General features: G+C 34.2%; 1 protein-coding gene across 1 annotated transcript in view; it reads right to left on the bottom strand.

The window, feature by feature from the left end:
• The window catches only part of KCNH5 (potassium voltage-gated channel subfamily H member 5), a gene marked incomplete at both ends in the record, with an annotated part of 325,030 nt that overhangs the window by 89,634 nt on the left and 213,950 nt on the right, over positions 1-21,446 (bottom strand). Inside the window, one exon of the mRNA XM_082649042.1 lies at positions 14,678-14,877. Within this exon, the coding sequence (XP_082505168.1) occupies positions 14,678-14,877 (200 nt within the window). The remainder of the gene's footprint in view (positions 1-14,677; positions 14,878-21,446) is intronic.

Here is a 21,446-nt window from a genome sequence, read left to right as displayed (position 1 = left end):
ATAGAGGGAACTTTCCTCAACATAATAAAGGCCATATATGACAAACCCACAGCCAACATCATCCTCAATGGTGAGAAACTGAAAGCATTTTCACTAAGACCAGGAACAAGACAAGGTTGCCCTCTCTCACCACTACTATTCAACATAGTTTTCGAAGTTTTAGCCACAGTGATTAGAGAAGAAAAAGAAATAAAAGGAATCCAAATCGGAAAAGAAGAAAGCTGTCACTGTTTGCAGATGACATGATACTATACATAGAGAATCCTAAAGGTGCTACCAGAAAACTAGTAAAGCTAATCAAGGAATTTGGTAAAGTAGCAGGATACAAAATTAATGCACAGAAATCTCTGGCATTCCTATACACTAAGGATGAAAAATCTGAAAGTGAAATTAAGAAAACACTCCCATTTACCACTGCAACAAAAAGAATAAAATATCTAGGAATAAACCTACCTAAGGAGACAAAAGACCTGTACGCAGAAAATTATAAGACACTGATGAAAGAAATTAAAGATGATACAAATAGATGGAGAGATATACCATGTTCTTGGATTGGAAGAATCAACATTGTGGAAATGACTCTACTACCCAAAGCAATCTACAGATTCAATGCAATCCCTATCAAACTATCACTGGCATTTTTCACAGAACTAGAACAAAAAATTTCATAATTTGTATGGAAACAGAAAATATCCCAAATAGCCAAAGCAATCTTGAGAACGAAAAATGGAGCTTGAGGAATCAGGCCCCTGCCTTCAGACTATACTACAAAGTTACAGTAGTCAAGACAGTATGGTACTGGCACAAAAACAGAAATATAGATCAATGGAACAGGATAGAAACCCCAGAGATAAACGCATGCACATATAGTCCCCCTATCTTTGATAAAGGAGGGAAGAATGTACAGTGGAGAAAAGACAGTCTCTTCAATAAGTGGTGCTGATAAAACTGGACAGGTACATGTAAAAGTATGAAATTAGAACAGTCCCTAACACCACACACAAAAATAAACTCAAAATGTATTAAAGACCTAAACGTAAGGCCAGACATTATCAAACTCTTAGAGGAAAACAAAGGCAGAACGCTCTATGACATAAATCACAGCAAAATCCTTTTTGACCCACCTCATAGAGAAATGGAAATAAAAACAAAAATAAACAAATGGGACCTAATGAAACTGAAAACCTTTTGCACAGCAAAGGAAACCATAAGCAAGACGAAAAGACAACCCTCAGAATGGGAGAAAATATTTGCAAATGAAGCAACTGACAAAGGATTAATTTTCAAAATTTACAAGCAGCTCATGCAGCTCAATAACAAAAAACCAAACAACCCAATCCAAAAATGGGCAGAAGACCTAAATAGACATTTCTCCAAAGAAGATATACAGATTGCCAACAAACACATGAAAGAATGCTCAACATCATTAATCACTGGAGAAATGCAAATCAAAACTACAATGAGATATCATCTCACACCAGTCAGAATGGCCATCATCAAAAAATCGAGAAAAAATAAATGCTGGAGAGGGCATGGAGAGAAGGGACCACTCTTGCACTGTTGGTGGGAATGTAAAGTGATACAGCCACTATAGAGAACAGTATGGAGGTTCCTTAGAAAACTACAAATAGAAGTACCATACGACCCAGCAATCCCACTACTGGGCATATACCCTGAGAAAACCATAATTCAAAATAGTCATGTAACAAAATGTTCACTGCTGCTCTATTTACAATAGCCAGGATATGGAATCAACCTAAGTGTTCATCTACAGGTGAATGGATAAAGAAGATGTGGCACATATATACAATGGAATATTACTCAGCCATAAAAAGAAACGAAATTGAGTTATTTGTACTGAGGTGGATGAACCTAGAGTCTGTTATACAGAGTGAAGTAAGTTAGAAAGAGAAAAACAAATACCGTATGCTAACACATATATATGGAATCTAAGAAAAAGAAAATCATGAAGTACCTAGGGGTAAGATGGGAATAAAGACACAGACCTACTAGAGCATGGACTTGACGATATGCGAGGGGGAAGGGCAAGCTGTGATAAAGTGGGAGAGTGGCATGGACATATATACACTACAAACGTAAAATAGATAGCTAGTGGGAAGCAGCCGCATAGCACAGGGAGATTAGCTAGGTAGTTTGTGACCACCTAGAGCGGTAGGAGGGAGGGAGATGCAAGAGGGAAGAGATATGGGAACATATGTATATTTATAACTGATTCACTTTGTTATAAAGCAGAAACTAACACACCATCGTAAAGCAGTTATACTCCAATAAAGATGTTAAAAAAAATCAAAAAAAAAAAAAAAAAAAAAAGGAAAGTTAACCTTGCCCTGGATAGTCAGCCTTACGCCTATTTTGAAATCACAGTATCTAATATTCTACTAGAGTAGCAAATCAAATATCCTCCTCCTCAGGTTCAAACACAGCTTGGCAGGGATTTCAATATTGTTTTCTTAGATTCAATTGGTTCATATTTTGAAAGAAATAGAAAATGACACCAACAATTTTAATCCTTATGAAAATTATACAATGCAGATCTTATTTCCATTTTACAAAGGTCAATAAGATTCATGGTCTGGGTGACTTAAAGCCCTTTTGCTCTTTCTATAACACAGCATTTTCATATACCTTTTGGGTATTTGTATGTTTTTTATGGAGAAAAAACATTTTCTCCCATTTTTAAATTGGGTTATTTGTTTTTTTACTGTTTAGTTGTGTGAGTTCCTTATATATTTTGGATATTAACCCCTCAACAGATATAGGTTTGCAAATATTTTCTCCCATTCTGTAAGTTGCCTTTTCACCTGTTATTTGCTTTCCTTGCTGTGCAGAAGCTTTCTGGTTTGATGCAGTCCCATTTGTCTATTTTTGCTTTTGTTGCCTATGCTATTGGTGTCATATCCAAGAAATCATTGCAAAGATTTAAACATAATACCTGAAACTCTAAAATTCCTAGGAGAAAACACAGGGAAAATTTTCTTGATTGTCTTTTGTCATTGTCTTGGCAATGTCTTAATCCATTTTGAGTTGATTTTTGTGTGTGGTGTTAGATAAGATCCCAATTTCATTCTTTTGCATATGAATGTCCAGTTTTCCAAACACCATTTGTTGAAGAGACTATCCTTTCCCCATTGTGAATTCTTGGCACCCTTGTCAAAGATCAGTTGACTATTTATGTGCAAATTTAATTCTGAACTCTCTATTCTGTTCCATGGTCTATATGTCTGTCTCTAGGCCTGCACCATACTATTTTAATTACTGCAGACTTGTAAAGTATTTTGTAATCAGGAAGTGTTATGTATCCAGTTTTTTCTTTCTCAAGATTATTTTGGCTGTTTGAGGTTCTTTGTGGTTCCATATGAAATTGACACAGGTTTTTCATATTTAAGTCTTAAAGCCCAGAATTGATTGATATGGTGGGAAGGAGAGGTCAGACTGAACTTTTTTCCTATGCCCAATAACATTTGTTGAATGGTCTTGCCTTTCCCACTCATGTATATTTGCCTATCTCTGTCATATATAATGTCTCTCCATATGTTTGGGGCTATTTTTACATTCATTAACTTGCGCCATTACCATATGTCAATTTGATTATCCCTATGCCAAAATCACACTCTTAATTACTACACATTACTCCTCCTCACTCCAATGTTTCATCTGTCTCCACTACTCTAATAAATCTGCTTTTATCAAGTCCACAAATATGCTCTATGTTGAAAAATCCAAGCAGAATTTTTCACATTTTATTTATATTTTAGAAGATTTCAAGATAGTTGTTCATTTTCTCTCTTGATTTCCATAAAATAAAATATTTCTGCTTTTGATCTGATATCACCAACCACTGATCAATGTCCTTTCAGGCCCTTTCTCATCTACTTCATCTAAATGTAGGAGTTTCTCAAAACTCTTTTCTCTTTCCTAGCTATAATGTCATTTTGAGTGATCACAGCCATGTCTTCAAGGCCTTTTATATATTAATGGCTTCCAAATGTATATGTCCTTATGAACCCCAGAATTATATCCATTGATAAAATAAAAATTTATTGATCATCTAACAGGTACCAAGCACTATTCTAAGTGCAAATTACTCAGCAATGAACAAAAGAGGCAAAACTCCTTGCCTGCATGAAATGTTTATTCTAATAGTGGCACATTTAACAAATAAAGAAATGAACTATATATATAAAATACTTCAAGTTGTGATAAGTTCTGTGAAGAAAATTAAACTGTGGAAGTTACCTAAGGACTTTAAGGGTAGAGATGCTGCAATTTTAAATAGGATAGAAATCTGACAATCTGACTAGAGATGTAGTAATCTTAAGCAGAGGTCAGCAAACTAGGACCTGAGGGGCAAATCTGGACTTCCACTTGTGTTTGTATGGCCAGTAAGCTAAAAATGGTTTTTACATTTTTAAATAATTGCGGGAAAAAAGGAAAATAATATTTTATGACATGTAAAAGTATATGAAATTCAAATTAATGTAACTATAAATAAGCTTTCATTGGGACCGAGCAGTGTTCATTATTTACATGTTGTCTATGGCTCTTTTCATGCTACAATGACAAAGTTGAGTAGTTGAAACAAAGACCACATGGCCCACAAAGTCTAGACTATGTACTTTCTGGTCCTTTACACAAAAAGTTTGCTGATCCCTGATCTTAATCAATATACTCTATTGCTTGCAAACAAAAGATTTGCATGACAAAGTCCTATCTGGATTCAATGCCAGAAGAAAATATATTAGTCTTTAGGCAAATGTGTTTGCCTCCTTTAATAGACAACATTTCTCTTTTTAATTTAGCTGCCAAGAAAATCAAATGCTCAATATGACCAAATTCAGTAAAAATGACACTCCAGGTGGCTAGACACCTCTATTGTATTTAATTCTTTCTTGTATATATATGTGGAAGTGTTTATGCATGTCTGTTGTTTTATATTGATTTTAATTTTATGAGAAGTCCATAAAAGTCAATACAAATATGAACAAACGTAAGAATAAATATTTGATATACTATTTTAAGAGGTTATCCTTAAAACTATAATAACCAAACTGCCTTTCTCTATTATGGATTTGGAGTTAAAGTATTAAACAAGTACATGTCTACATTCATGAGGAGGTGTAGTGCTCCTTGTGAAGAAAATATTTTCCTAATTTATGTAATATATAATATTCTCTTTAAGGAAAACATGTAACATCATTTGAAAGGCTTTTCTCAAGATTCTTAAATAATTGTGCAGGAAAGAAGTTTCAGTCAACTGGAAAATTTACCTCTGTGAAATAACTCGTGCTTTGACACTAACATTCTTATGCATCATTGCAAATAGAGAACAGAGGTATATTAAGATTAAGTGATATCAGGTCTCACGCTTTATTAGTGAGAAAGTAAAGGTCATGGAATTAAGATTTGAGGTTTTCTCTCAGTTCTTTTGAATCGTCTATAATGTACTTTAAAACTAAGGATCAAAAAGGAAAAATTAGGCTGTTTAGGGTTTTTTGTTTGCTTGTTTGTTTTGGTTTGTTTTATTTTTGAATATTTTGGTTTTTCTTACCTTTGAACATTTTACAATAGCTCTCAAAAAGCCACAGAAATGAAACTCTTCCTCTGTAAGTTTGTAGGGAGATTTATTACAAGAACTTTCTTAAAACCAATTAAAGATAAATTTATTATCAAGAATATTAACTCTAGTACTCCACCAAATTTTGATTACAGAATCAGGCCTTTTTCTTGTAATAGGTGTCCTATATAAGTAATAAGTTTGATGGTAGGACCACTATTGATACATTCATTCTGTAATTTCTTATAGTGGTACTGTATGTTTGTGGCAAGCTACATTCCTGTGAGTGGTGGGATTATGGGTGATTTATCATAGTTTCTTCTTTGCCTAGCTCTAATTTCTTATTTTATATAAGTCATGTATCTCTATTAAATAAACATTTTGGGGGGAAAATGGTTAGAAAAATATTTTTTTCTAACATTTTATTCATCCTTGGTAGAAACGATGAAAACAGAATGTGTAAAGTATGCTCTGGTCATGAATGTATTCTCTGATACTTGTCCACAAAGGCAGCAGACCCATTTCTAAACAAATATGTGCTGATTAGCTTAATCAGGACTAGGGAACCAGTGGAGTCCATATGCCCCCGTATGTGCTGTTATTGGTTTTAGAGTAAGATTTTCAGCCAATATGAATACTCAGTTCAAATTATTCCATAGCACATAGAATGTAGAGTCTATGTATAGTTAATTAATGATTTAAGTAGCTAATGTACTAACTAGACCTTTGCTTTTTCTCCTTTCTTTTGTTTTCCATCTTCAGACCAGTTACTTGAGGATTAGCATACAGGTAATTTGAGTTCTGTTATAAAATATGTGAAGTTTCATTTTCTAACAAGTTTTTCTGTTCAAATTTTATTGCTTTCTCCATTGCTGTCTTAAACCTATATCCTCGAACCTTAACTAGATCCACTCCCTCTTCTATTATTTTTAAATCTTCCATAGCTCCCTGTATTATATTTCAAGCATCATCACAATTTGGAATCATACATTTAACTCTGGTTAAGTCTTTCCTCTCACATTAAACTCAGAGCAACACAAGAGCAGGGACTATGTATACTTTTATTTACCACTCCATAGCAATTACTACAATATCCTACAAAACCATGTTTCCCTTTTTTTCTTTCCCCTTGTGAAACCACGGTTTCAAGGTATAATTGATTTACAACATTATATTAGTTTCAGGTGTACAACATAGTGATTCAAAATTTTTATAGATTATACTCCGTTTAAAGTTATTATACATAGTAGTTTGTACCTCTTAATCCCCTACCCCTATCTTACCCCTCCACCTTCCCTCTTCCCACTGGTAACAACTACTTTCTTCTCTATATCTGAGTCTGTTTCTTTTTTGTTATATTCATTCGTTTGTTTTATTTTTTAGATTACACATATAAAGTGATAACATACAGTACTTGTCTCTCTGACTTATTTCACTAAGTGTAATATCCTCCAGGTCCCCCATTGTGGCAAAAGGCAAAATTTCATTCTTTTTTATGGCTGAGTAGTATTCCTGTGTGTGTGTGTGTGTGTGTGTGTGACATCATCTTTATCCATTCACCTGTTGATGGACACTTAGATTACTTCCATATCTTGGCTATTGTAAGTAATGCTGCTATAAACACTGGGGTGCACGTATCTTTACAAATTAGTGTTTTGTTTTCTTTGGATATGTACCCAAGAGTGGAATTGCTAGATCATATGGTAGTTCTATGTTCTGTTTATTGAGGAACCTCCAAACTATTTTCCATAGTGTCTGTACCAATTTACATTCCCACCAACAGTGTCCAAGGGTTCCCTTTTCTCTACAGCCTCACTTACATTTGTTATTTCTGGTCTTTTTGATGATAGCCATTCTGATGGGTATGAGGTGATATCTCACTGTTGTTTTGATTTGACTTTCATTTGTTGGGAAGTTTTTTTTTTTTATTACTGATGCAATTTCATTACTGGTAATTTGTTCATATTTGCTATTTCTTCCTTGTTCAGTCTTGGGAGATTTATATTTCTAGGAAATTATCCATTTCCTTTAAGTTGTCCATTTTATTGGTGTATAACTGTTTATAGTAATCTCTTATGAGCCTTTGTATTTCTGTGTTGTTGATTGTAACTACTTCTTTATTTCTGATTTTATTGATTCAGGCTCTCTTGCTTTTTTTCCTTGATGTGTCTGGCTAAAGGTTTATCAATTTTGTTTATCTTTTCAAAGAACCAGCTCTTACTTTCATTTATCTTTCTATATTTTTTCAGGCTCTATTCATTTACTTCTGCTCTCATCTTTATGACTTCTTTCCTTCTACTAACTTTGGGTTTTGTTTGTTCTTTTTCTTGTCCCTTGAGATATAAGTTTAGGTTGTTTATTCGAGAGTTTTCTTGTCTCCTGAGATAGGCTTGTATAAACTTCCCTTTTAGAACAGCTTTTGCTGCACCCATAGATTTTAGATTGCTGTGCTTTCATTTTTATTTGACTCTAGGTATTTTTTTATTTCTTCTTTGAATTCTACAATGATCCACTGGTTGTTTAGTAGCATACTGTTCAGCCTACAAGTGTTTGTGGTTTTCTGCAATTTTTTTCTTGTAGTTGATTTCTAGTCTTATGGTCGGAAAAGATGCTTGATAAAAAAAATAAAGACAACAGTATGGACTGAATACCAAGCAAAGACTAAGGTAAAAATGATGCCAGGCATGACCTACTTTTTATAGTTTATGATTAGTAAAGGAGGAAATCAATTGATTGTAACCTCAATAAACTAAATTATTTGATTACACTTATTATTGCTTACCTTATGCAGGCACTCTGTGGGCACTTTTCATCCTCTAGACAACTAAGTAAGGTGGGTGGTGGTATCTCCATTGTTGATGTGAACACTGAGCATGGAAACCAATCCTCATGGTCAAGATAAAGCCAGGCTACTGAGCAAGTCATCCATGGCCCTACATGGACAACTCTTTCTCATTCCTGGACTATAGCTATCAAATGACTCTGTAGTCCCTTCCTCAGAGGCTAGTGACAGAGTGGTGAGAAAATGAAATACAAACTAGCCCACTCTAATGCAATAAAGTAACTTCAACATGGGACATAAAAATAATGCACTTAATATTATTCCTAGAGAAAGGTTTAAGCCACTCAGGTTTTAACCTAAGTTATACAGTGTCTCCCTATCCTTACTAGAGAAAAATAATACTGCCTACTACCTGACACACAAAAAGTTTGCTAGTAATTTTATTAGCTAACAATAATATAAAGCTGGCATTGGAGTACTCTTAAATCATGCCAAAAGCCATGACACACCAAATATAATTCGATGCTTCAAATTTCTATCACAGAAAATATTAAAGTTCCTATCTACTTATAATGTTTCTAATAAACCCTTGAGTGTTATTTTATTTAACTTCTGATCCATGAAAGGAAAAATATAATTGAGGTTTCAGATAAAGTCTACCTTTTCAGGTAATGCCTGCAGGCCAGCTAGAAAAGAGAAATGTCAATAATAAGTCTGAATGCTTACCCTGTAATTTTTCACTAGGTAACAACTGAGAAGCACATGTGGACATGACAATAGTTAAATTCCCTTGCCATGTATAGGTATAGATATAAAGGTCACAGTTTTCAGATATTTGGGCCATGGTGCTTTCACAAAACAGGCTAAAATATAGTTTCCTATAATAATAAACTAGCCATAGTCTCTTGCAAAACAAGCAGTTTACTTAAAGACCACAGGAAAAACATGCCAATTGTCCAATGGGCCTGGGCTGGCTTAGCCCCCAACAGGGATACTGAGTCCTCATAATTTTTTTAAGATGGTATTTGTTCTGCTACCTTGGAAAAACCAGTTAGTTTCATGTGTAAAACTACAGTACTTAGATGTACTAATAAAAAGTTGTTGGGAAACAATTATTGAACCATTACTGAATTTTATTCTGTAATTTTTAATATAGGATCTCTTCAATATATGTTTCTTAATTGTAAAAAGGTTATGATATGTAATAGTACTCTAAATCATTCAGATACAGCTGTCATGTAATTTCAGTGTCAGGACCTGCAAGTTCATTTTGGACGATGTTCTGTCTGTATCCTTTACCCACAGGGACTTAATTTCCTCCTGAAGCAGATAGATCACTGCATCTTTAAATACTTCAAATAGTTCAGGTCACCTGTCATACCTCTCCCCAAAGTCTTCAATTAGCCAAACAAAATATTCATATTTCCTTTAACTTATAACAAGATTCCCAGAACTTTATGTCATCATGATTATCTTCTAGTAAGTGTGCTGCCATTTGATAATATTTCTTTTAAAATATCCAGCTGACAGCTGAACATAATATTTTATCTATGATCTGAATAACATGGACTGTATTGGGATGCTTAGTACCTTTCTTGATCCAGAGACAAAAGTCCTATTAATGCATCTTAAGACCAATTCAGTTTTGTTTTACTATCTTCACATGTATATACTTACATGACATATTTAACTGGGGGGAGCTCTTCTTGGAAGGCTAGTGCTTTCACTCTTGGGTTCAGCTGTACATTGCTATAAAAACTTCTTGAAGCATTTAAATAATTTAAATATTGAACCAAGATAATGACACCATGAATATATAAGAATGTATCCCCATTTTTCACATTTAGGAATACAAAGAAATATTTAGACAGGCTTTCCTAAATTTAAAAATATGTTTGTATAAAAGTAAACTGATTAAAAGAAAGTTACTTTAATTTGTAGAAAAAATATATATATTGCCTACTATATTTGGAAGAAGTAAAGTGCTTCTGTTATAGATCTGGTTTAAAAATAATCCAAGATTTTAAAATATTCAAAATCAATTTCTTTACATTCTAAAGGCATAATTCTGCCTGAATGTTTTGCATAATTCTGCCAGAACTTTTCATATAATGGGATCTGCCTACTGATAACTTTATGCTTATTACAAAACCCATGAAACAAGAAATGAAGACCAAAGAGCTTTTTCTGAGTTTCTTCAAAGAACATGCTAGAAAAAAAAATATTAGACAGTGGAAAATAAAAAACCTTAAGGTTTTAAATTTCATTCTACAAAAAAACAAGCTGAAAATGATTCCAGTATTATGAGAAATATGTGGTCTACACAACATGCTACAAGTTATGTATTTTTTCATACAGTCCTAAAGCTGAAAATAAAGTCCCCAGCCATTTACTTTATTTGAATTATTTCTCAGTAAAATCATTTCAAACTGTAGGATAGATTTTTTAGCTTTAACTATCATCCTTTCTATTTTTTTCCCATAATCTGCTCTTTCCCTTTTAAATCCTCACTCATTCCACCCATTTCTCTTGTCTTTTAACTGCACAGAATGTTAGCAAGTAGCAAAGCCCAGAGGACGGATTTTGGTTATTAAATTTGAAAAGAATCTAAAGCAACTATAGTAATTAGTAGTCAATAAAATACTTTCAACCAAATCAAATTAATCTAGGTACTGTTTTATATTTTTAAATTGCCTAAGGCAAACTTTCATGATAAAAATGCTACAATCTCCACATCAGTAGTGATTTTAATCCCACAATTTGTATTAGAGAAAGCATTATTCACAAAAGACAAGCTAAGACTGAATTAAATCACAGTGATTAATTTGCTTGTGGGTTAAAGCTGAATTCAAAATATCTATAAAACTAAGTATGTGGAAGCGACAGAATGAAATCTCAGTAATTGGGGCGAACGTTTTCTCTAATTAGCTGAAATGCATCATTAAATTCTATTGTACCAGCAGCTGAAAAAAAATAGCTGTTTTAGAACTAATAAGAGAAGCATTAGAACAAAGACATTTCATTTCACACATTATATTTCGATCTTTTTCAGTACATACTCAAAGTTAAATTTGATAACAACCACCATTGATAAAATATTCGAAACAATTAACAAAATGTAAGATAAGAAACATATAGGAAGACAAATATTTCACTTATTGAGGAACAGCAAGTCTAAGAGAGGTCTCTAATATCAAATATGGTATAACTGTTAAAAATCAGATGCTGTTTACTGAAGCTATCCTCAAGTAAATCTACACTTCTAAGATTATGACTACAATTACAGGATTTATGTGATTACTGTCATTGAACTTTCATTTTCTTTTTTCTACCCTTGTATTTTAACAGGCTCAACCAATGTCATTCTTATTATCAAAAGTAAAGATGAATATAAAATAGTTAGATACACAGATGGATGGATGGATGAGATAAATAAGATAAAAAAGAGATAGAGATGAGAGATAAGAGAGAGAAAGAAGATAGAAAGCTTTATTATGAAAGCCATACAAGCTCATTGGCTGCTGTGCTGAGAATAACCTATACAGGGACGGGGTGGATGCACAGACCAATCACTTGGCTACAGAATAACCCAGATAGGACATGATGGTGACTTGAACCAGCTGATCTCAATGGAGGTGGTGAGAAATGGAGGTGCAGCCAATAGGATTTGGGGGAAGTTTCAACGTGGAAGCTTTGTCCTAAGCAACTGAGGTGTGGAGTTTCCATTAACTGCATTGAGGAAGAATGTCAGTAGAGCAGGTTTATGGGAGATGATTACGAGTTCAGTTCTGGACAATTTCATTGGATATGAGTAGGCAGTTGAATAGGAGAATCTGTGGTTCAGGGAGTAGGTCCAGGATGAGTATGTATACTAGGGTGGTGTTAGCATATATTATTACAGTCATGAGATTGTATGATATCACTGAGGAGAGATTCTAGACAGAAAAGGGAAGAGGCATAAGGACTGAAGTCTAGATATCCCTAAATTTAGGATATTATCTTGGTAAAACTGTTTTCAAGAAGCACCCTACCAAGTTACACACAGACCAGAAAAATATGATAGTGTCAGTCACTACAGCCTTTGCTAATATTAGGCATTATATCTGACAGTCTCTTGTTCTTTCAATATTTATTCATTACAAGTGAAAATAAGACTTTCTGTATGTTTATTAGTAATCTGAACTTTTGTCTTCTATGCGTTCAGTTCATTTTCCCCATGTATTCTAATTCTTCTTATTGATCTGTAAAATCACTTTACATATTAAGGTAATTAACCTTTCACCTGTGATATTTGTTGCAGATGCTTTATCTCATTTTTGTTTCCATAGCTTTTGGTGTGAAAGGTTTTACATATTCTAGCCAAATTTATTCATCACTTAATTTGTTATGTACTCCATTGCATTAATACATACAAAGACTTCTGTATGTGCCATGGTTCTTTAAATCTGCTCTTCCTACTAGTCAAACACTACTCTAAAGATTTCCCATTTAGTTAGGAGGCACATCCATGATTTTGTCTTATCCAAAAGTTAATTCATTTTAATATTTTTACTTATTTCTTTAAAAATCTTTTTATGTGAATTAAAATTTATATTACACCCTAACTGCATCATGAAGCAGACAGTTGAGCAGGTACTAGAGGGGAAGCTTGTGAGAATCTATTGGTTCCATTCCCGAACTAACCCAGCATCTGGGAACTTAGAGAAGGGAACTAAAAAATCTGCCATGTACCATATCTGTGGCATAAGCTCTGGGTCAGGTACTTTTCTAGTGTAAAGGGCTATTATTCCATCAGTTTACTGATGTTATCTGTCAACTACCATGAGACCCCACTGAATTTTCTGGAAAGAAAAGCTTCTGACTGAGATAGTGATTGACAAGGTAAATGGTTGCGTCTTGAGCTCAGTGTCATTGAATGTGGACCTCAGAGAATATCCTGCTTCTAGCGATTTAAACACTGACTCTCACGTGCAACCCTCAGGAAGATCCTGTTCCTTCTTTGGATTCCCTCCCTACTAACCTTATATCAGTTCAGATACACAGTAATCAAATTCCACAGGTATGCAGTTTTTCCTTTTCCCCGCTGTGGTCACACATTCCACTTTAAGGGGCCATTTAACTGCATCTTGTAAAATGTCAAAAGAAGAGCAAATCTCACCCTCTTTCATAACTCTTCCACATAGCTAGCCTCCAGTATCTCACTTGCACTCTCTCTGAAGGCTTCCCTCCCTCAGCTCTTACCCTCAAGTCCGTTCCCTTCAACTCCCCTCAATCCTCTGCTCCTAACACCTGCTCTGGCTTACAACTTCCTACTTGTTTCATGAAATTCCCCTAACTAAACATCTACTTTGTTCATTGGCTCTTTCACTTTGACATTGAAAGGTGCTTGTTAAGCAGGTCTGAAAGAAAAACTACAAGTCAACCTCATATGATTAAAAAAAATAAAATTTGTGGGAAATGGCAAGGAAGGTTATGTGCTATCTGATTATCGTATGTCAAAAATCAGTACCTAAAAATAAAGCCTTCGCTGATACTTATAAAGTGAAATAGCTTAAGATCAGTTTTCTCTAGAAGTCTTATGTGCAAGCCCTACTTGCCATTCCCTATATTGGATGTGAATCAGCTGGGTGTAGGAAGTGAGAATTTATTTGATTTTGTTTATCATGAGGAGGACTTTGGTTTCTTCTTTGCCCCTAATATGAGTTAGATGGGAAAAATTTAAAGAGGTTCCATGAAAAGACAAGCAAGAAATTAGACATGACAGGTGGATTGCAAGGGTCATATCCATTTCATAGATTTGTGCAGGGAAAAAGGGAAAACAAAGAACTATAAGTTGCATTGTAGAACGTGTGATAGAGAGAAGAGAAATTTAAGTAGAGGGTAGAATAGAAGATATATAATCTTTTAGTTACAAGCAAGGAAGTTTCTTTCTGAATTTTAAATGGGCAAAATGTCAGAAGAGAAATCAAGAATAAAATCTAGCAAAAGAAATGGCATCACAGTTAGCATTTTAGAGGAATGTGACAAATTACTCTGAGTGGTAATGAGAATGTTTTGAGGAAATGAAATAATTAGCTGTTTTCAGGAACCACAATTCCTAAATTGAGTTTGATGACTAGTACTAATTGATGATTAATGGTTGAACATTTTCCACCTTCCAAGCACTAAATAATATGATTGACTGATATGTCACTTATGAAATACAGAGTAACATTTATAAAGCAATTATACAAGTAATATGTGAGTGGGAAAGCTATGGGCATCTGAAGATCCTATTGAAACAGAAAATAAATAACAAGAACAATAATAATAACCCATACCTTTTCTGTGTCAATGCCTTTTGACATAGACCATGTTGAGACAATATAATCCATGACTCGTTCACTAAGGCCTTTGGGGACCTGATAGAGTTTCAGAAAGTCCCGTACATTATTCAGCATCTCATGGTACCGGTTGGTGTTGGCATACATTTGCTGGAAAATTGTGGTAACATTTCCAAAAATAGTTGCATAAAGAAGAGCTGAAAGAGAAGAAATGATGAAAATAAATCAACTATCCCAAGTGAAAAAAAAATGAGGTGAATATTGGTGAAATCAATGAATCACTTGACAGAGATGCCTTTATAAACTTTTCGGCATATGCATGGTAACCCCTGAGCAGAGTGCCCAGAATTTGGTGTTCACTCAATAAGTGTTATCTTTAGTATGATAAACATGATTTTATGAGTGAGCACTACTCTAGTCATTGTGGTAAAACATGAGAGTGGTTGATAGATTTCATGAAGAATTAGATGATCCAAGGTTATGATTTGCCTAAGACATTCTTAGCCTTATGACTAAAGTTATCCTCCAGCCCTGTCCTCCTGAATGAAGCCTAATCAATTTAAATTTTCGAGAGATTGATGATCCAGTTTAGAAATGTATGCTCTTTCTCACTGCTTGCTTCGCCCAGCTTTTGGATTACTTCCCTGCTTATCAATATTTCTGACAGAACATCAGAAATATAGGGAGGGAAGGCAAATCAAAGTGTTCCATTTCTAGAAGATTCTAGAGAGAAACATCGTTGGAATTAACAGTTAAAATGAAACTTTGGGAGTGCCTGAAAATTCTAGTTATTAAATTTATGTCAGTAACCCAGTATCATAAGGCTTTTTTATTTCATTATTTTAATTAAGAATAAAGTCAGTTTGCAAACCATTGTTATTCATCTACAGTGGCTAGGAAAGGAATAGGGTTTTTTAATGCCCCTGACTGCTACTCCCTCCCTCAACCAATAATTTACCAACTCTTCTCTCTCCAGATCTGGTCAGGTTACTAATGTTGACCTGATCTTGAAAAAGCTTTTAAAAGCAATTGAGTTCAGCCCCAGATCAACACACCTTCAATCACACACCACTCCCAGCCTATCTTGTCCCTTTGATTTTACTCCTTTGTTAACAGTAAGCTCTTTTGAAGAGAGGGCAATATTTTATTCTCCTTAATATTCAGTAAACACAATGTTCAGTAACCACATTCATTCCATAAGCATTTCACAAATAAGTGGAATATCAGACAGTGATCACTTCCATTCTTGTCCCTCTAAGCATTTGAAAAATTACTCGTCTAAACAAAAAGTATGGACTGTTTTATTTCACAGTTTCATCAACCAAATCCCACTTGATGGAATTAGTATAACAACAAGCCAGTGAAGCAACTTAAGATCTTCAATCTATTTTCAGAAAATCATTTGTTTTTTAAAAACAGTTGCTCTTTGAGTACAATAAATTGTAATTTCACAACAGGAAGCTATGATTTTACAAGCATTTACTCAGTTTTTTTTGTTTGTTTGTTTTTTTGGGGGGGGTTTTGGCTGTTATTTAGGGATTTTGATGCCTGTGAAGAACAATTTTTAAGATAGATGATATTTTGTTAGAACTGACTAGGAAGAATATAGCGCTGACATTTCCCATCTGGGTCTTTAAATCTTTGCTTATATTTAAAAACAACAAAAAAGTAGAGGTAATCACAGACTTAACATTCTATTCCATCATTGTTGGCATTAAGAAAGATGAACACAGAAATAATGTGAACAAATTAATGGTAGAAGAATTATGCCACAAATGGAATTTTGCATTTCCTGAAAAGAGACATAAAGAGGATTTATGTTTTTAAAATAATGAGCTTTTTAGAGGTTAATGAAATAATGCTACAATCATGTTTTTGAATAGATAGTCCCCAGCTATTTTAAGTTGTCGGTAAATATCACAGAACTATTATTTTGACGTGTTCAACTCATTTGTCTCCCTAAGATGCCTGTAATATAGTATATTTGCCAAAGTGTCTTACTACTGCCTTTTAGCTTAACAAATTACCACACACTTCATCTTTGGGGGTACATTAAATATGCACACATTCTAATCATATGAAAAGCTTAAGTACTAAAATATGAATAAAACTGCCAATGTGGGCTTCCCTGGTGGCGCAGTGGTTGAGAGTCCGCCTGCCGATGCAGGGGACATGGGTTCATGCCCCGGTCCGGGAAGATCCCACATGCCGCGGAGCGGCTGGGCCCGTGAGCCATGGCCGCTGAGCCTGCGCGTCCGGAGCCTGTGCTCCGCAATGGGAGAGACCGCAACAGTGAGAGGCCCGCGTACCGCAGGAAAAAAAAAAAAAAACTGCCAACGTATTTAACGTTTTCAGCATTAATAAATGAAGAATACAATCAACATCCCATTAAGTTTGGTATATTACAAGGATATTTTCTGCCTCCAACTTTCATGTGAGTGTGGTGTCCTGCACTGGGTAGGACTAATCAAGGTCACAATTTAAGGTAAGACATTCAATTATATATATAATTATATGTATATAAGTATATATACATATATGTAACATACACATAATTATATATACATATATAGCATATACATAATTATATATATAATTTTTTACCTTGAAATGTTAAAAAAAATCATGCAGAAAGTTCATATACCCACATGTACCTCTCTCAATTATGACATCTTACAAAACTATAGTAATTTATCAAAACCAGGCAATTGACAATGGCACAATACAACTAACCAGACTATAGACATTATATATTTCAGCATTTTTTTTACATGCAGTCATTTTTTTGGTGTACAGCTTTATAAAATTTTATCACATGTACAGATCCATGTAATATATGTATATTTTTAAAAAGAGAAACCACTTCTTCCTTAAAAATATTTTCCACATTTAGGACTAGTACACATTTCATAAAATATAGTGACAGCAAGTATGATATTCCATAGTAAGCAAAAATACTGCTTCCCACCATAGTCTGTGTTCTCAGGATAAATGGGTACATCTTTAATGAGAGTGACCCTGGGACATGACACACGATAACGAAAGAAATTGATCTTAGTAGAAACTAGATCTATGCTGCTAACTCCCAAAGTAATACCTATCCCCTGAAGCACAGACACACAAGCCTTCTTGAATGTCTCATTGCCATTCAAATCTAACAAGTCCAAAAGAGAACTCTTATTTTACACCACCTTCTCTTCAACAACCAAATGCACTTTTCATCTCATTAAATTGTAAAGCCACACCTAGTTGCTCAGACCAAAACTAAAGCATCATTCTTCAATTCATTCTTTGATTCCTCTCCTACCTCTACTCTATCAACAATTCCTATTGGCTCTCCCTTCAAAATAGAGCCTCAGTACAACCCCTTCCCACTACCTCTACCAGCATTCTTGCATCCTTTAAGCGTATATGCTTTTCCACTTACTAGCTATCTGTCTCTGGGCCAGTTACTAATTCTCTCTAGGATTCTATTTCCTCTCTTACAACTTTACAGTTACTTTAGAATCTTTACAAATGAGTTGTGCTAAATGATATAACATATAAATCAGTTTTTAAAAAGTCCAGTAGGGAGTAAGTATCCATGAAATGTTATGTATGTATCATCGTCATCAACATCATCATCATCATGGAAATAGCTCCCAAACAACTAATTTTTCACTCAGCAGAAAGAATATCCCCTTCCTTCAATACAACTCTCTACGCCCTTACTATACCTGTGTTCTTAATCTTATTTATCACTACTTTAATTTACATTACACATTTATTTATTTGCTTGTTGATATCTACCTTCCCTATTAGAAATGCAAAATCTGTAAGTACAGGCCTGGGCCTTGTCCTTTTTGCTCACTGCTGTATTTCCAGAATACAGACCAGTTCCTGGAACATAGTAAGTATTCAGATATTTTTTCCTGTAAGTTCACACACTAAAAACCTAGGAAACGTTTTTTCAGAAACATCCTTCTTTTCAAGTCAAACTTCACTACTGGCGATACAAAAACATAGAAGGAATACACACTATTAATGCACGTGAGAGAATAAAATATTTCGAAGCTAAGGTGACACATACCTTGGCCATGTTAAGATAATAAATAAATTAAGAAGGCCTATTGTCATTCATCAAGCATGAATGCTCATGCTTGGCCTGGCAAGTTTTGCAGAGTACTATTATAGAATTTTATCCTTTGAATGAGAGGCCATAGACGTAATTTGCCTACTTTACTAGGAATAATTAGAATAATCTGTTAAAATTTGATAAGCCTTTTATATGCTCTCCTGTAGCCTTTTAAGCTTAAGACAACTTAAGACAAGCTAATTTTATAAGCTTATCACATTTAATGAATTGGTAATTCTGGCATATACACTAGTAAATGTCTTATCTAAAAAGTCTTATATTTTTCTTATTCACCACAAGGGGATTATTTTAAAGATAATTATGTTAGATTAAAGATGGCTACAAATTCTCTGACACCCCTTCCATTGACAGGCAGGGTCTATATTCCTTTCCCTTGAATCTAGGCATACTCTATAACTATTTTACTAATAGACTACGGTAACTATAATCATATGCCAATATCTGGGCCCAAGCTTTAAGAAACCAGAAGCTTCCAATTTCTCACTGTTAGAACACCTGCTCTTAGAATCTAGCTTCCGTGTTGTGAGGAAACCGATTCTTCTAGAAAGTTCCACATGGAGAAGAATTAAGGCCCCTGGTCAATAGTCTTGGCTGAGCTCCCAGCTAAGCACTGGCCTTAGGCTGAACAATTTAAAATATTGATATAAGAAGACATTTCTGGTAACACTTAAGGCTGTGCAGGTGGTTCAACCATCACTTCCCTTTCTATTTATATTCATATTTAATAAGGATAGTTAAGATAGGAAGGAAAATGTCCTATCAATCTACGCTTGTATGTGCAGCACACAGCTTGACAACATCAGCTTACCAGCCATGTATGTGGCTGAGCCAACTAAGAAGTGAATTTTTCAGACCCATTCAAGCCATCCTAGCTGAAAACACATGGACCAGAAAGTCATGCCTTCCTAGACCTGCATAAGTTACAGATTCATGAGTGAAATAAATGGCTGTTCTTGTTTTAAGCCACTAATTTTGATTAGTTATGCAACTTTAATATTCTAATAAGTAGTTTTATTAATAGCCTAATAAAACAGATTGATTCTTAACTGATTAGAAAACCTAGGAGAGGAGGGTAGCAAGCTCCTTAAGATGTGCATCATAGCCCAACAGCATATTTTAGAAAATGTTTTTTTAACATTTAATACATTTTAGTACTTAAAAACACCTATCATTTTCATAATATATACATTAAAGTCATGAATGTATGTTTAATGTTCTCAAAAAGAGACAAAGGTTAAAAGACTGAATAATGCCATATAGCCAATCACAGATTTCACTATTCATTTATGTATCATTTAATTCAGTAGATATTTATTGAACACTTATTACATGCAGCCACTACAATAGTCACTAAGGATTCAACATGATCCCTGCTCTCAAATAGTATTCACTACTTCCTATAGAAAGGTATTAATCTTTATTTTTTATCAGGGCCCTTAATTTTATTTATTTATTTTTAAAATTTTTATTGGAGTATAGTTGATTTACAATGTTGTATTAGTTCCAGGTGTACAGCAAAGTGAATCAGTTATACATATAATTATATCCACTCTTTTTTAGATTCTTTTCCCATATAAGCCATTACAGAGTATTGAGTAGAGTTCCCTGTGCTGTACAGTAGGTCCTTATTTGTTATCTATTTAATATATAGTAGTGTGTATATGTCAATTCCAATCTCCCAATTTATCCCTCCCTCCCATTACCCCTGGTAACCATAAGTTTGTTTTCTACATCTGTAACTCTATTTCTGTTTTGTAGATAATTTGTACACTGTTTTTTAGATTCCACATATAAGCAATACCATATGATATTTGTCTTTTTCTGTCTGACTTATTTCACTCAGTATGAAAACCTCTAGGTCCATCCATGTTGCTGCAAATGGCATTATTCTTTAATTCTCCCAACTCACATGCTTTGGAAGGAGGCTAATGATCATTTCCTTTCCACAGTTTACAAAAATTCACAAATAAACTTATAGCCACTCCAAGTATATAAACTAAATATAGTTTATTTCTCAGGGTTAAACAATTTGCAGAGTCAAACAAAATCTACGTTTAGCTAATTAATTGTAACTCTGCCTCCACTCTTATGAGTTGCTCAGGATAACAGATCAGATGATGATATCCAGTTCTCTGAATAAACTGTGTTCTCCAGTCACTTCATTTTGTTTGCTCCTTAGGTCAAGCTGCAGCCATTCATCTTCTTATTAATGATTTATATTTTTTAGACTTTTTGTGCCTGTTCAAGTTGACATCCAACATTTACTTTTCCTAATTAACTTTCTTTTATAAATCTTGGCAAGTAATAATTGGCCTTAGACTAAGCAATTTAAAATACTGACATGAGAATGCATTTCTGGTAACCATTAAAGCCACATAAGTGGTTCATCCATCATTTCCATTTCTATTCACTAAAGTCCACCTTTAATAATGATATTTAAGACATGGAAGGAGAATATTCCACCAATGTATGATTTTATATGTATCACACAGCCTGCTAAAACACGTGAAATCCCTCCAGTTGGCCTTAGAACAAAGTGAAGAAGCTGATCATCAGATCTCCAAGTTCGAAGTTTTATTTTCCTTCCAGCTGTCTCATAATGGCTCCTGGTTTCCCTGGATGCTCTTTTGC

Source organism: Grampus griseus, assembly GCF_964374135.1.
Source record: "Grampus griseus genome assembly, chromosome: 2".
In the NCBI taxonomy this organism is placed as follows: Eukaryota; Metazoa; Chordata; class Mammalia; order Artiodactyla; family Delphinidae; genus Grampus; species Grampus griseus.
Note: the sequence above shows the minus strand (reverse complement) of the source record. Positions and strands in the feature narration are given on the sequence as shown.